At 46.5% G+C, this 16295-nt stretch overlaps 2 protein-coding genes and 1 long non-coding RNA gene across 3 annotated transcripts in view; 1 reads left to right on the top strand and 2 right to left on the bottom strand.

Moving 5' to 3' along the window:
- Positions 1–2940: 2940 nt before the first annotated feature.
- FNDC10 (fibronectin type III domain containing 10) lies at positions 2941–6616 on the bottom strand. The gene has a single exon (XM_075027211.1). It carries the CDS (start codon positions 6128–6130, stop codon positions 5441–5443), a length of 690 nt encoding a protein of 229 aa, XP_074883312.1. The 5' UTR covers positions 6131–6616; the 3' UTR covers positions 2941–5440.
- A 371-nt stretch (positions 6617–6987) lies between these two features.
- Positions 6988–16295, bottom strand: part of LOC142030835 (uncharacterized) — a 42106-nt gene continuing 32798 nt past the window's right edge. Inside the window, exons 13-14 of the mRNA XM_075027210.1 lie at positions 15589–15660; positions 6988–14178 (exon numbers count right to left, since the gene is read on the bottom strand). Of these exons, the coding sequence (XP_074883311.1) occupies positions 14068–14178; positions 15589–15660 (183 nt within the window). The 3' untranslated portion in view covers positions 6988–14067. The remainder of the gene's footprint in view (positions 14179–15588; positions 15661–16295) is intronic.
- The window catches only part of LOC142030837 (uncharacterized), a 34510-nt gene continuing 29015 nt past the window's right edge, over positions 10801–16295 (top strand). The window contains exons 1-2 of the long non-coding RNA XR_012650323.1: positions 10801–10924; positions 12218–12330. This is a non-coding gene — a long non-coding RNA (uncharacterized LOC142030837). The remainder of the gene's footprint in view (positions 10925–12217; positions 12331–16295) is intronic.

The following is a 16295-nucleotide window of genomic DNA, read 5'->3' as shown; positions in this document are numbered from 1 at the left end:
TACAAAACGTCTCCTCCCTCATACATCCAGCGCTTCCTGACAAATCGTTTCTACCTCCCCTCAGCGCTTCCAGCGGAGCCTTTTCCCGCCTTTCAGCACCTTCAGCATCCGCTCACGCAACCCGTCGCTCTCCTCTCAGCACCTTGCACAAAAGCCTCTCCCGCTCCCAGCGCGTCCTGGTTAAAACCTCTCCCCCTCTTTTCCTGCATTTCCCATTAAAAAAAAAAAAAAAAAAGCCCTTTCCTCACCATTCCCTCGACTTTTCCGACAAAACCTTTCCCTCTCCCTCCCCTCAGCCGTTACGGCAAACCGCTCCCCTCTCCTCAGATCTTCCCGCCTCACGGCTCGCCGCGGCGCGTGCGGATGAAGCCCTTCTGGCACCCAGCGTTTCCCGCCTAAACGCGTCCCCTCTCCCTCCTCAGCGCTTCCCGAGAAAAGCCTTTCCCCTCTCCTTTCCTTAGCGCCTGCCTCCCTCCCAGCGAAACACTTTTTTCCTTCTTTTCCTTCGCTGCTCTTCAGCAGAGCCCAACCATATTTCCCCCCCTCTGTCCTCCCCGCTGAAACCTGTCTATACTTCTGCTCAGACCTCTCTGGAAAAACCTCTTGCCTTGGGTCTCCTCTCAGCCATTTTTGCTAAACCTGCCCCGCTGGCTACAGTGCCCGCTCTTTTGTTACTTCTTATTCTGCAAAGGCACCCTGCAAATCATCTGGTAGTTCTGGGATATCTGGTTACTGAAGTAATTATCTGAATGTGTATGTCTGCTTTTACAAAGGGTCTATGGGTCAATGCCCAGAGATCTCCTCTGGAAAAGTGTTTCATCAAAATCGCTTTTGGAGGGGTTTTCTTGGCACGTTGTATAAATACTGTACTGCACTATGCCATCATTTACATCTCTCTAAAGCAGGCTGAAAATACTGCCAGTGAATTTAAAATGACAAACCAAACACCATGATACGAAAATTTCTGCATCAAATCACATTCTTTCAGGTGAAAAGAAAAAAAGCGGTTTGGGCAATTTTTTCCCCAGATGGGATCAGACAATCTGTAAAGACAGGAGATGCAGTGACTAGATCTATGATGAAGGAATACCAGTCAGGGTATATTAGGCTAAAACTGCAAAAGACCCCATCCAAGCATCACTGCTGTAATTCCTAAGCCTTTAACAGGAATGTGACACAGTTATCTGTTATCTGCCACTTTTTCTCCTTTCAGCCCACTCTTTCTAGCCTTTCTTTTGGAACCTACTGGCAAAATAGAGCAGCAGTTTGCGGTCTTGTAAGACTGCAAGTCCAGGTCTCCATGGAAGCAAAATACCAACATTCAGTTGCACCTCTAAATAAAGCCAAGCAGCCTTTCCTTTTATGTACCACAAAAAAATACCATAATGGAATTAAGAGAGATTCTTTGCCTGAGACACAGACTGTTTTCTCCAGAAGATTCAAAGTTGGGGTAGGCTGAGCTTGAGCTGCTCACATTTAAACAGTTGTTTTCCTCACATTTAGCACAGGGCAAGGGGAAAAAAGCTTGTTAACAAGCATATCACTATTTTAACTCCTGCAGAAATGGGTATGGCTTGGTATTTGTAGTAGAAATTACCAGATAAATGCAAGACTACATACCACCTAAGAGTGTACCACATGGTATATACCATGGCTAATATCCAGGTAGTTGTTTGGTAATATGGAGAATGTGTAGTTGCCTTAGAAGCTGTTTCCACTTTTTCCCAAAGCATTAGGTGCATAACAGTCAGCTTCTTGGCAGTTATAAATCAGCCACTTCTTTATTGCTGCCTGGACAGGCCAGGGTTGATTATAAGTCTGCAGCGTACTCTGCATGTTTTGGGAATTGCTGCAAATACTGGATAAAGCTTTCTTCAACTGTGCAGTCTTGTGGGAGTCAAATTAATATCAAGTCAATGTACGTGTAGTTTTCCCCATTATTACCAAAAAGAAATGTCTATACTCATGATGGAGAAAAAGAACCCACAGCTATCAATGGGTCGGCAGATGTTTGTCACATAAAATGAAACAGGGAATAATCTGATTTTCTTTTCCAGACACCAAGATGTGTCCAATTAAAACTTAATCCACTGAAAATGAATGAGAAACTATGAGATACTGTTTCCCACTTCCCGTTTATAATGCATGGAAAAGAAAAAAATCGATAAAAATAAACCTTTAGAGAATTTCCTCCATCAGGATTTACATTCTTGTTCTACATACTTTGCTCTTGCTTGTCTATCCTCTGCCCAGCATGCTGTTGCAATGCAATCCACAGAGACAGATGCATGAAGATGTGAGATGACTACAAATAACATCTCTGTAGTATCTACAGGGTGCTGTTTTAGCAGGTTAACTGTACCCTATCAATGCCTGCAGAGGTGTCTTATTGAAGACAGTCACATGCAAAACTGCAAATTAAATTTGGTGCTCAGTTTCCTCAGACTTGCATTACCGCAATGAACGGTGCTAGCTGCACACAAAATGAAGTAGCTTGAATTGGTAAACAAAGATGGATTTAGGAGCTAAGGGCAGCTCATTCAAAGCTCAAATAGGGATCATTTATATTCAAAACCAAAGACACCTGGCTACCATAATGAATGGTTTTGGCTCAGTGAGTTTTCATACAGAATTTCACATCTGGCTGAGTATTGCGCCTCTTTTCCCCCTGCTGTTGGGTGTGTAGATCATGAGCTCCTTGTACCAGGTGCTGTGACCTGCTTGATAAGAGTATCTTAGGCTGGACCTGATGATCTCTCTAGCCCATGCCTTTTTTTTTTTTTTTTTTTTACAATTATGGACAGTGCCATGATTGAGCTCAGGCAGCAAAATGGCTTGCCCAGAGAGGCTGGACACTCTGTCCCCAGAGGTTTTCAAGGCAACACTGGATACAGCCCTGAGTAACCCAGTGTGATCTCACAGCTGACGCTGCTTTGAACAGGAGCTGGAGTAGGTGACCTCCAGAAGTCCCTTCCAACATGAATCACCCTGTGATCCTATAGTATAAGCCTCTAATAAACAAAAATCAAGTATTCAGAGAATAAATGTCTTTTCATTCTCCCATTAATGTTGCCATAATTTTACAGTAGGCAATGGAATATCATTATGACCAGTCTTTGGGCAGATTTGCTCACTTTGAGTCAATCAAGATCTTGAACCATTAAATATTTGTGATGTTTTCATGTCTTTTCATTATTCTCTTAATTTATTAAGGTCAATGCCAAGGTGGTACAAGGCTCATTATTTATACATTTAATTTTCACATCTGGAAATTCACGACAAGATGAAGAACAAAACAATAATACTGGTTGACAGAAGCTGACAGAGATATACAAAAACAGTGAAACGGTAATAGTCCTGTGCAGAACTGGCTACAAGAAAGACTGACTTGAAACCTTTAAAAGACCTCTGATCCAAGTTTACTCTGTGAACTAAACCACTAGATACAATTTGTCTTAATGTTCTTAAAAACTGATTACCTTTTCTTCGAGCAGTCAATCTCCTTAGGGAGAAAAAAAAAGAAAAAATTATGACATTGTCCTTCAATATCAGTGAATGACACCATCTTCCTGTTACTGTGATGCTAGATATTGTCAGGCTGCTTAAATCAAGTACATCAGCAAGTTAATAAAAGGAGAACACTGTTAAATTTAGAGTCAGCTGCATGTGAGAAAGAAAACAAAGCAAGAATAACAAACGAATAAAAGGTATTTCTGCCTGATGAAATATAGACCTTCAGTTTCTCAGCCACTCTCAAATTATTGAAGGGATTATGATCAGTACAAATAACTGCATTTTATTAAGGATTCCATATACTTTCTATATTTACCCTCTACTATCAAGTTTATACTTCACAAACTACTTTCACAAAGAAAAGCCTATGGGTCATTCACCAGTGATAAACATTTACACAAACAGATCACATATGAAACTGATGTATTTTAATAATAGCAATACCCCTTTACAGAAGAGCTGTTCCCCTACTTTTGCTTTAGGTGCTCAGTTTAAGTGATATAAAGTCATTTTCTGTTACAGCAGTCAACTACATACAAACAACACTAAATAAAAACTAGCTCACTAAATAAATACCTCTCAGAAGGTAACTATTTTGTGTATATATTAAAGTTCAAGTAATGACCAGCCTAAGTTTGTTGGTTTTTTTTGAAAAACCCAAACAACCGAACAAACAAACCAACAACCACTAGTTTCAGAGACAAAAACACTAGGGGAGATACAGTTGTCTACGAAGACTACACCAATATAAATGGGACAAATTCTCAGCACTAAGGCACAATAGAATTAATACTAGAATATGGCTAAAACCTTACTTACTACAGCATTGAGTGAGCAGTTAACAAGGAGTGTTCCTATGCTCAAAACGCTCGGCTACAACATTAGTGAGTTCTGTGTTTAAGACGCTTTTACCGTAGTGTAGGTGCACACAGCATTCCTAAAAGATGGGATTTCAGAGGGCAGTGATGGTGCTCATTTACAGTGCACTTATTTTGTAATTAGGGATCGGTTCATACTTGCACAACAAAATGGCATTTTTTTACTAAATTTGTCCCTTAAGCATTGTTCTTTGTGGAAACTACCGATATGACAGTTCTAAAGGGAGAAAAGCAGGTTTAGTCGGTGTAGGATGTCGACAGCCGCTCGAGCTGACCAGAAAACCCCTCTCGTTTTGGACAGCGGCCAAGCTAGGTCCCAGAATTTGTCAACAGCGTAAGGCACGATACAAAACCCACTTAAGTCACGAGATTTAGGTGGGCTTTGGATCCAACACGCACTTAGCTACGGGTTTTGTGGTTCCACCGGTCTGCTCTCCCACAGACTTGAAACAACATTCCCCCTCAGGAAAGAATTCAAGCACACGTCTAAGAGCAAGGGGATTTAGGCATAGGCTTAAAATGAGGGTGTTCTGGAGAGTCTTCTCACACAGGCCCTCTGCAAGATCTGTCGCTTGCTTTTAAGAACAGCCACTTTTCCGGCACTTGCGGACCTTTGCCATTATTTACTTTTAATCCACGGAGATCCCATGAGTTTCGGTAACCACGTATGGCTCAGGCTGGAAAGCCACCCTAGGAGGAAGAAGAGCTCCAAATACTGAGGCGAACCCAAATCCCGGACGTTCGGGAAAGGCAAACCCCAGACACCCAACGCTTCGAACGAGGCCCCGGGCAAAACCGCTGCGAGAAGAGTCTGGAAAACCTCACCCCCGGCCCCCGAGAGGGCTGGAAAGACGGCGTCGGCCGCGCTGCGAGCTGCGCTCTGCCAAGAGAACCGGCACCGCCGCCGCTACCGGCAGCCGCGGGGGTCCCCGGGCCGGGCTCCGGAGCGCCCTCCCCGCCCGGGGCGGGGCCCAGCACCGGCCAAACCGGCGGGGCGGCCCGGCCCGCTCCCGCTCCGCTGCCGGTCGCCGGCCGAGCAGGGGTGAAGGCTAGGCGCGGCGCGGGGCGGCGGCAGCGCCCGCGGCCCCGGCGAGGGCCGGACTCATGAGGTTCTCGGTGATGTAGGCCACCAGGAGGCAGATGAAGACGAGCATGACGCAGATGGAGCCCCCCACGGCCGTCATGGCGACGACGATGTCCCGCATGGCGGCCGGCTCCACGCGGAACTCCACGCACTGGGCGGGCGGCGCGGGGCGCGGCGGCGCGTAGCGGGGCTGCAGGCAGAGGCGGTAGCGCACGCTGCCGTGCGCCTCGGGCAGCAGGTAGTCGCGGCAGGCGGCGCCCAGCTCCACGCTGTCGCAGGGGAAACGCGTGTAGGTGCCGTCCCAGGAGCAGTTGAGCGCGAAGCCGCGGAGGCCGGCGGCGGGGCGCGGCGGCCCCCACTGCAGCAGCACGCTGCCGTTGCGCAGCACGTTGGCCACCAAGGCGCCGCCCGGCGAGCGGTGGGCGCGGCAGGACCGCGCCGCGCACTGGAAGCCGCGGGCCGGCGGACGAAAGCAGAGGCGCCCGCCCGCCGAACCTTCGGCCCCCACCTTGTAGGGGCACCACGGCTCCTCCGCCGCCGGCTCGGCCCCGGCCTGCCGCGGCGAGGCGGACGGCGGCGGCGCCGGTCCCCTCAGGGCGGGAGCCGGCGCTCCGAAGCAGAGCAGGGCGAGGAAGGGAGGCAGCAGGCTGGGCATGCCGGCCGCCGCGGCATGGAGCCCAGCCGCGGTACCGGCGGAGGGCTGCGGCGCCCCGTGCGCCGGTTATAAACGCGGGCTCCGCAACCGCTCCGCCGGCCGCCAATGGAGAGCCGGCTCCGCCGTTAACTCTCGCTGGGCTGCGGAGCACCCGCCGCGCTGGGCAGCGCACGCAGGACGCGGCCCCGACCCTTGCGGAGAAGGGAGGAGGAGGAGGAGGAGGAGGGGGTCCGCAGCCCACGGCGGGCGGTTCTCGGGGGCCCCGAGCGCTGCTCTCGCCCCTCTCCCCCCCGGTAAGGGCCGGCAGGTTGGGGGCGGCTGACATCCCCCGCCCCGGGCTTTGCGTGCCCGGCCGGCGCAGCTCGGTCCGGGATGCTCCGCGCAGGGAGCATCCCGGACCCAAGGGATTTGGCGAACGCGGGGCACAGGAGGGTTCAGTGCCGGACATCGGTGGTCGGGAGGGTGTCTCTGCCACCGGGGACTCGCTACCAGCAAGAGATTCGGTCGAGGGCGGCGTTGGGGAAAGTTACAGAGCTCCCCTTCAGGTGAAGCAGACCTTGTTCAAAGTCGTGGGGGTTACGGGGATTTTTTTTTTTTTAATGGTTATGTCTGCAGACCGAGGCTGCTTTAACCCCTTGAGACCAGAAATTCAGATGTAATCGAGGGAGAAAGCCGTGAGTCCCCCAGGAGGCCAGCCGATAGCAGTGATAAAGCTGTGGATCTTCAGTGCACGCTAGCCTGTCAGGCCACAGGAAGAAGATACTTCTCTTACTCCTGTCTTCTAACAAATGCCATTTTTCCCTCGCTGCAGCAGGACCAACCCACAGTCCATCCATTTGATCTCAAGGCAGCTCTTTATTTTGCAGCACAGAAGAGGGTGAAGGAGACAGAGTAGTGCCCCGTCGTAGCAATACAGCGTACTGCTTTCTGAACGACCTTGAAAGATTTACGCTAAGGTAGAGACTTGTCCGAACGTGGAAGCAAAGGCTCTCTAATGAAACAATAATAAAAAATACATACTTAACCTAGGCAATGTTGGAAGATTCTTGAACAGTTAAATTGGTAAAAAGCTGCTTTAAGTCCTGTCTTTTCCGAGTTGCAGATTTCATTCCACGGAAAAAATTGTGGGGGTTTATTTGGTTTGTGTTTTGGTCGGGTTGTACATAGTGTCCTGTTCCAGTTTTTATAGCAGAACATAAGCATTTGTCTATATTTAACTTGTAAAGTACAACAGTTACCAGGTTACATGGTTAAAAACCCCAGAAATGTGCCTAAGAACATGGGTGTAGTTTTTCTTCACTGTGTTACCTATTTGGAAATACAAGATCTACAGATTACCATGCAAGTTTTCTTTAAAAGTGTTTATTGTCTTATATAAGCTTAAAATATAACAAAAATAAGATTCTGAAGCCTATTTTTATTTCATAGCCTAAACAAAAAACAAACCCAAATCATACAACTTGGACTTCATTGAAGGTGTTAACTTGAATATATACAAAATGTAATTTGTATCAATGTGGAACTTGTTTAAATAGTTTTGTTTTCTGATGCACTGAACATCAACATGACCAAGTGGCTCATATCAGGACACCTTTTCCTGTCTGGAAGACTTGCCTTTTTAAAGCATATGGTTTTCTTAAGGAACACTTTAAACATAATTTAACAGTACCAAATATTACAAGTTATTTCCACATCTAATTTTTAACCAGATTTAATGCTGGGGGGAGAGGGTGTCTGCTAGCCTATAGAACATTGATAGAAATCTCTTTTGATACCAAGAGGTATCAATAGGAATCAATGAAAAAAATAGGATCAGCATAGAAAAGGATGCTGAAGTCGTAGTAATGGCTGCTCTCCTCGGAAAACACTTGGTTATCACAGAACAATAGGAGGTGCTGTGCTGCTGAAGGCACTTCTTGGTGGCTGAGGCAAACTTACCTGCGGAAGTTCCGGCTAGGATGCAAAACTGAAGATTTGACAGCCCTTCCTGGAAAATGTGTGGGTGTTAAGGAGATGGTTGGAGCCAAACCAAGCAAGTTTTGCCTCCTTAAACTTTGTGCCGTTCTCCTAACTACTATTAAGGGCAGATTGCACTCCAGAGCTGTCATTGTTTCAGTGACGAGGCAAGAGATCTGGCACCAGCCTCTGATGTTGCTTATGATCTGCAACACAATTTGATTTCTTCTGTTGAGAGATCCAACAGAAGGGTCTGGCATTTGGGACATAAAAGGAAAATGGCACAGCAGTGAAGACACCTGATTGCATGTGCCACATCGCTTAGCTCTGGACTTCACACTTGCATTTGAAGTTGTAGAAGAGGGAAAAACAAGCTAAGCAGAGATACCTCATTTAATGGAAAGCTGTGGAAGCATCCTCAAATGTCTTTCCCAGAATGACTGCCAAGATTACCAGGAATTGGAATAGATGATCATATTCTTCCCTTTGGGTTCGAGTCCTGAACCTCTACTCAGGTAAGGCAGTAGTATACCTGCATACTGACTTTCACTTCGCCGTTTACATAGCATGATCACAATAACTGGTTCTGTGATTATAGGCTGGAACAAGTTTGTTGTTGAATGGAACAGTGAACTGACCTAAACAATCATGAAAGCTGTTGAATATATCCTTGTGCCATCACTGTCATCCTCAGACCTTCTGGCTTACAGGCGTACCCTTGTACTGGAGACACACAGTCTTCTTTATAACCAGACATCTGACTAAACACATATTCCTTTGATTTCCAGATTTTCTTCAGGCACATGAATGTAAGGTTATAGAACACCCTAACTCCTGTCAGTGATACTTAAGCCTACCTCGTTTTTTTCCATGTATACTGATATTCTCCAATACTAAAGCAGCACAGAGTTCGGCAAAATCAGCAAGCTTCACTCCAGAAGTGGTCAAGTGTAAAATGGCACTGAGAGATGTAGGCTGAGGTGAAAAGACATACATTATTGCAAGGTGCAAAGAAGGAACGAGCACTGAAGGATGTTCCTTCCCTGGCAGTCTTATACTCCATCAGTCTAGGCTAGATTCATATTTAATCCCTAAGTTTTACAACAGCCAGTCTCACTCAAACTATATAGAATCTGAACCATAGTCATCCTTAGAAACAGCTGTTAGTTTTAAGCAAGACATATATAGAATTAGAAATGAGAGGACATTCTTGGTTTGAGGATATGCAGACAGTTCACACCTATGGTATGCAAGGGTTTAGGGCATTTTCTCCTCCCAACTTTTTCAGATGCCTTACAGAAAACATCTCATTAAACTCCTATTAGATTGTCACATTTTAACTCCTAAAAAAATGCCATGTAAATGAACAAGCCTAATAATCCTAAACAGGTTTCCATGTAAGAAGTGGATTACAGAGAAGTAGGCTTCGTTAAACAGAAATTTCATTTAACTGATCAATATGCGTATGTTTTCCTCATCCATGCCTTTATTTGTAAGGGTACAGAATGTACTATTAATTCTCATCATCTGGCTGAAGATGTGGCCAAATCACTTAATACTTTGCCATCATGTGAACCCTGGAAATATATTTGTTTACAGAAATCTAATCAACATCATCTTGCTGAAGTCCAAAGGAAAATAAAAGAGCAACCCATAAAAAAAATTTGTAACAACACTACAGGTTAACTATACCTTATCCTGCGCTGCGTCCTTTGGCCTTGCACTATGTCTCTAAGGAAAAGACAGTTATTTATCCAAGAGACAAGCAAAACCACATGCTTTGGCTTGGTCAGTCTGCCAGCACTGGCTTCATATGAATACTTTGTCTCATTGTTTGCTCTCTTAGTAATCCAGCTGTTTCCTAAGACCTTCTTCTGTGCCCCAGTCTGCAATAAAACTTAGCCTGGACTTCTCATGCATATTGCTTCAACAGTTTGCCGCTCGGGCAAAACACTATTATTTGCTTTAAGCTGTGAACCCCCAGGCAGCATACCAAAATCAGTAAAATCCCATATTGCTTTACAGGCCTTCAGACAGACCCAACACCACAGATTTTCTGCTTTTCTGGTTCTCTTCCACTGGGTTTAGTCTCCTGTTTCATCTCCTGTTAGAGGAAACAGTGAACCTAGTATTAAAACAGGGGCAACTTGCTACAGGCCAGGCAAGGAAGCACTAACCACTCACAGCTAACAATTTATGCAACACTGTGCTAATTTTAGTCTTGGATACAGCCAGGGCAGACAATCCCTAGAGCAGAGATGCTTAGCTCACAGTTAAGGGCAGCATGAGACATATGGTTGCTAAAGCATTCTCCTAGCAGGGAGCTTTACATTTAGGGCTGAGTTGCTACAGCTCCCTCCAAGTCATAACTTTGAGGATTACTCATCCTAGACATGCAAAAGCAGAGAATTTGCCCCCTCATTTAAATAGCTCCTGCAGCCTCTCTGAATCAGCATGCAGTCTCACCCCCACTGGGGTTCTATTTCCAGCACTTCATTCACTTCCAGTAAGGTCTGAACTTACATACTCTGACAGTCACAGGCTAAGAGAAGCATGGAGGGGGCGTGAACGAAATTCAGCAGACAGATAGCTGTACTACGCATCTCACTGGGGCAGCTTGGGCATGCAGGCTTGAAGTTCGTGCCACAGACTGTGTTGGTCGTTGATCCTGCACTGAACTGTGAAACAATGACATCTTACTAGCCCGGCTGAGAATTGGAGGCATTTTCGATCAGGATGTGTATCTGAACCGATAACTGCAGCTCCAGCTAATCTTACTCTGAATGTGCTATTTATAGCAGACGGTGGAGGCTGAGAAGTCTGACATCATACAGCAAGGTTGGTAATATAAAGCACTAACACAGCATTAACCATTTCAAGTCACTTTGGATATCTTAAACCACATAACAGTTTTGCAGTGAGCTACTTAGTGGGCTACATGAACAGCTATTGCATTTGGTTAATAGACCTTATCCTAGACTCCCTGGAACAGCCTCTGGCTGCTGTTCTGACTCTGGCACCTTTGCTTATTCTGCCCACAAATTCTGCCCAAAGATACCAAGTAGGATGAGTACAGAGCCCCTAGAACAGCATTCATCTTCTCTGGAGATCTGTGCGCACACTGAAGCCTGGATACCTCTACACTTAAAGCAAGGTATTCTAGGTAGCGATACAAAGTGGAAAGATCAAAAAACTATTTATAAATTGGGGGTTTGCTGAAGCTCTCAAATGAAATAGCCTAATTTAAATAGGAGCTGGACCACTCCCAGATTTCTGATCCAGGAGAAAGCTGGGAGAAACAGAAGAAAGGCAGAGAACACTCTGCAGATTGAATGTTCCTTTCCAGGCCTGAGAAAGGTCTTCTCATCTTAAGCGGTCGGTTGCAGCTGAACTGCTGCTGACAGCAGCTCTACAGTGACTGTGGCTGGGGTGCTCCATCTTTGACTTTCTTAACTTAGCTGAGATAAGGTGCCTAGGCATGGCTGCAGATAGAACTCTGTAGCCAGGAGCTCTCTCATGTCCTCCCAAAAGCTAGTATCATCAGTATTCACCTGTGAGGAGTTCTGTATTCTCACATGGTTTTGGAACACACAGTTCCAAACTGTTGCAATGAGGCTCTTTGTGGTCTCGGCGCACAAGTACATCCTCCCCAATTTCAGCAAGCAGCAGATTAGGTATTTGAGGTCCTAACAGCATGATTCTACTGGGCTCTGTAATAACCAGCAGTACCATCCAGCTGACCTGATGCTGTAGCTCTAGAAAGGGCAGCATCTGGAAAAGCAGAGTTCTTCTTGCTTCCACACAAAGCAAGCAGAGAGCCAGCCACATTAACTACCCCAATCTACCCCGCAGTTTGACTTGCACAGCTGATTGTGCTGGTAAGAAACACAAGCAGAACAAAAACAAAGAACCAAGAAGTCCTATGACATGTTAATTTCAAGCTCCGTTAGAACCAGTGGAAGAAAAAGATCAATACTGTCTGAATGAAAAAGACCAAGCTTATCGGGAGATAAATATTGTTTTTCCAAGTGTCTAAAAGTGCTTACAAAATATGCCCCAAAACAAAGGATTACAAAAAAGCTTAAGTAATTCAAATAGGGAACAAAGGTCTCTCCTCTGATTTTCTATCAGGTCACAACATTCAACCACAAGCTGCATTTGACAAATGAGGTCCCAGAGTCCAGGACTTCTGACATGGTGACAAGGAAGCAGAAGACAGCTCAGATGCACGGGTCTTGCACAAGGTAGGAGATGCGAGCGCTCTGCCCTGTTCATGACTAAACCAGCTCCCAGGCTTTGCAATATCATGATTAAGCCCATTCTCCTTTCTGCTGCCTCCATTTTAAATTCCAGGGACTCCAGCTGATTCATTCCTTCTTTTTATCTGAGGTCAGGCAAGATGCATTTTGGAGACTAAGCAAAGCACCACAGATTTCAATCTACTGATCAACAGAACACTAGAAATACCCAACTTCCTGATTAAAAACCAGACCTGTCTAGAAAGAGCAAAATTTATCTTAGCTCCCTGTCAAATGCTGGGAGACTGGAAAGAAGCTGAACAGGATGGAATTGGATTAGCTGGGCTCCAAATATTCCTTCATGTCTACCATCATGAATACTTTTCCTTACTTTTTTTTTTTCCCCTCCTGTGCACCAGATTTCATCCTTAGCAAGCCTTTCGTGCTTGCTTGGGAATCCTGAACAACCTAGGGCACCTAGGGAGGTGCCGAAAGCTGAGTGTATGTCAGAAATATAGGGAGGGAGGAGGTTACGGGTCTGAGAGGCAGATGCAGGCTGGGATATGCTCTGATACGTTCTGCCAAAAGCCTGAGGAGGGCAGAGTAGGGACAGCTGTGCTGGGATGCTGCAGCTGCATTATGAATAGTAGTAAGGTTTGAGCAAACACACTCATCACAGAAATGGATGTCTGCTCCCGTCCTGCTGCTTGCAGTTGAGAACTTTAAGCAGTGGACAGTTTGGCCCTTCCCAGACTCTGTTCACGTCCCACTGAGGGCATCCACACCACCAAAATGCTACACAAAGTAAAAAGAATACCCCATTAGAGGGACTGGCAGCTGTGCCATGAAGCACTTCATTCACGACAGCCGGTGACCTGCAGAGGTTACTGCAAGGTTGCAGCTGTTTCTTGGTGGCAGTCCCTGCCACCGTCACAGAAAAGCCTGTCTTAGCTCAGGCCAGCCCACATCTCCCGGAACCCAGGGTGCAGCAGCAATGTCAAGACAAGATGCACAGCATTAGATGGGGAGGCTCCAAGCCCAGCAGGACAGTCAGAGCTCAAAGCCAAGGTAAGGAGAACTCTACAGGGTTCTACTCTGAGTCACTGGGAAGGGTCTCTGCACAAGGAAGAGGATCCAGTTGTTCATATACACACATGCACACACATACACTGGCTGGCACATGGTCATTTCTGTTGGTGGTCATGGTTAGCCATCACCCTTGCATTACTCCAGACAAAAAGCAGGCTAACTTCCTCTCCACCTTACTCTGATGCGAGCAAAGGATGTTTTAAAGAAACACTACTGAGCAAAATATTTTATGAAGACAGATTCCTTTGTATTAGCAATCAGTTGAGTCAGTCCAAGGACAAGTTCAGGCACCCCTCTGCTGCCCAGGGGGTTAAAAAAAAAAAAAAAAAAAAAGAAACTCTCCAGCTCGGGAAGGGATAGGGAAAACAAGAAGGTGAAGAACACAATAAATCAAAAAGTGCTTCTAAGAAAAGCAGCAGGATAAAATCATTCCTACAGTCTGAGAGCACTTCCATGCTATTGACCAGAGAGGCAGCAATGGCCCCACACATGTAGATGTAATGCACATCTGCAAGCACCCTGCTCAGTGCCTGCGGAGACAGTTATCTCCTCCTGCCTTTATCTGTTCTGGGCAGTGTTTAATACAGGAGCCAGTTCCCAGGAGGAGTTCCCATCCCCTCATTCCTAGCATATTCCATTTTCCTTCAGCATCTTTCAGTAGTAGTCATCCCTCTTGCCATCAGCTCTCTGTATGCCTGCATGGTTCTTCTGGTCTTGGACAAGTTCCAGGTCATCATTGTCATCCACCTCACCTCCATGATCCTCCTGGGTGCAAAGGGAACAGAGCCAGGAAGGAAAAATCAGCAAGGTCTAGAAAAGGAGACCCTAACTAGCAGCGCACCATGCCGCTTCTGAGTATAGCTGTTCTACCATACCAGCCCAGCTTGGGAAACTCAGGAAAACAGAAGAATCCATCTCTGCCAGGGACCTTTAGGTGTCATTGGCAAGTCACTTAGCCAAGACACAGAGGTAAGAAGCCTGTGTTGCCATGATCAGCCTGTTCATTTTATGCCCATTTAATATCCTGGCATTACAATGCCATTTTAAGATTTCTGCCTGTTGCTACTACTACACGAATAGAAGAAGATATCCTACATCCACCACATTTAAAACTGTGTAACAAATCCCACCCGTAATGTGCAGCAGCCAGCACAGCCTGCATTGGCACTTTTAGGTCTGACTATCTAGTGTACAAGCCAGGTTCTACAAACAGGGCAAGGATAGCTCCTGACATCCACTTTGTTCTGCCCACTCCTTATTTCCCCACTCCCTTCCCAGCAGGCAGCCCAAACCCTCAATTCCTCAGAAATCATGTTGAAACTGCAGAAAAAGCCAGCAGCAGCCACTCACAAAGGGCAAGGAGAGGATGAACTAGACTGGAAGAGGATCCTTCATTTCTACCTACATGAGCCAGAAGGCACCAGGTGATCCTGTCTAGTACTCATGCTCTCAATCTTTGGTGGCCTCCAATCTTTCTCCTAGAGGAATGCCAACTTGTCACTGACTACAGCAGTCCTGGGGCTCTGTGACACAGCAATAATACCCATTTTCAGCCAAATAGAGGAGCAGTTGCTTCCTGGCAACTGTGGCCCAAACGCACCACCTCCCACACTTCCTTCAGGAGTGGGACATCACATTTTTCTGCCACCCATACTTTTGTTCGACTTGCTGACTGTAACCCAATGACCCTTCTCAAAGCACAGGTGAAGTTCTCCCCAGGTCTTCCACAGACACAGGCTAGACCCAGTAGGACCTGTGCAGCAGCAGACTACAGGGTTCCCAGTGGATTTCTCACCACAGGAATAAACCCAGGGTGATGCTTGGAGAAACACATATTGATCTTGCCTAGCTGCACTGGCACAGCTTGTAATCCACCCCAGCTGCTGTTTGGTAAGCATCTCAGAGCTCAACTGCTGCAGATTGATGCAGAAAGAAATGAGGAAGGGAGAGAGCATAAAGGGTACTCTGAACACCAGAAAAAGAAAAGGGGAGCAGAGGTATGTGGGCTCTAGGTTTGTTCTGGAGATCCAACTCACTGAGCAGGCAGAGACAAAACTGAAGTCAGTGCTCACATCTGGTTTCCCAAAAGCTGAGTCATACTCAGCTCCCGCCTACCAACATACCCAGGTAACAATCACACCAGAGAGGAAAAGAGGAAGAACCTTGGTGTCGTACAATTTCTTGCTCCTGATCTTCTTGATAGTCATCCATTGGGTCTTCCCTGGGCTTGGCAGGTCTGCCAGCATCCTGAAAAATACAGAAAGTCAGACACTGTTGACAGTGCCCCATCCTACTTCCATTCCCAGCCAGGGATACAGCTCTCTTGCATTAGAACCCCAGGTCTGGAAGACTGGGCTACAGATTAGGAATCACACGTCAGCAGAGAGACCATGAGGCAACCCAGACTCCATTTGTACTTTCCCCATCCAGTCTGTCTTCTCACCTGCTGGCAGCAACTGCCCAGCTCCTTCCACTGCGGAGAGAGAGGCCTCTCCTGCAGCAGGAGGGTCCCAGGGCCAGGACCCTCGCACATGCTTCTGTTGCATCAAGTTCCAGGGCCGCAGGGCATCTAAAAGTTACTTAGGGTGGAGCTTTAGGGAGCACAGCACAGCCCTATCTGAAACTCAGGTATTTATGTCACTAATTCTTTCCACATTTTCAGTAATCTTAAGGAGGTGTTGCTCTGTTGGTGCCAGCATCTCTTTCTTGTTTGATTTCATTGGCCTGGGTTTCTTTTTTTTTTTTTAAACCTCACTATTAATCATGATTTTAGAGCCTGACAGATAAAACACTCCTTTTTAAAACAAGCAACACTCAGCTGCTTGTCAAAACAAGCTAACATTTCCCTGATGCAGAGTCTGGCTTCAGACAGCAAGCAGCAC

This window comes from Buteo buteo, chromosome 5 (genome assembly GCF_964188355.1).
Source record: "Buteo buteo chromosome 5, bButBut1.hap1.1, whole genome shotgun sequence".
NCBI classification, from domain to species: domain Eukaryota; kingdom Metazoa; phylum Chordata; class Aves; order Accipitriformes; family Accipitridae; genus Buteo; species Buteo buteo.
This window is presented reverse-complemented; position numbering and strand designations above follow the sequence as displayed.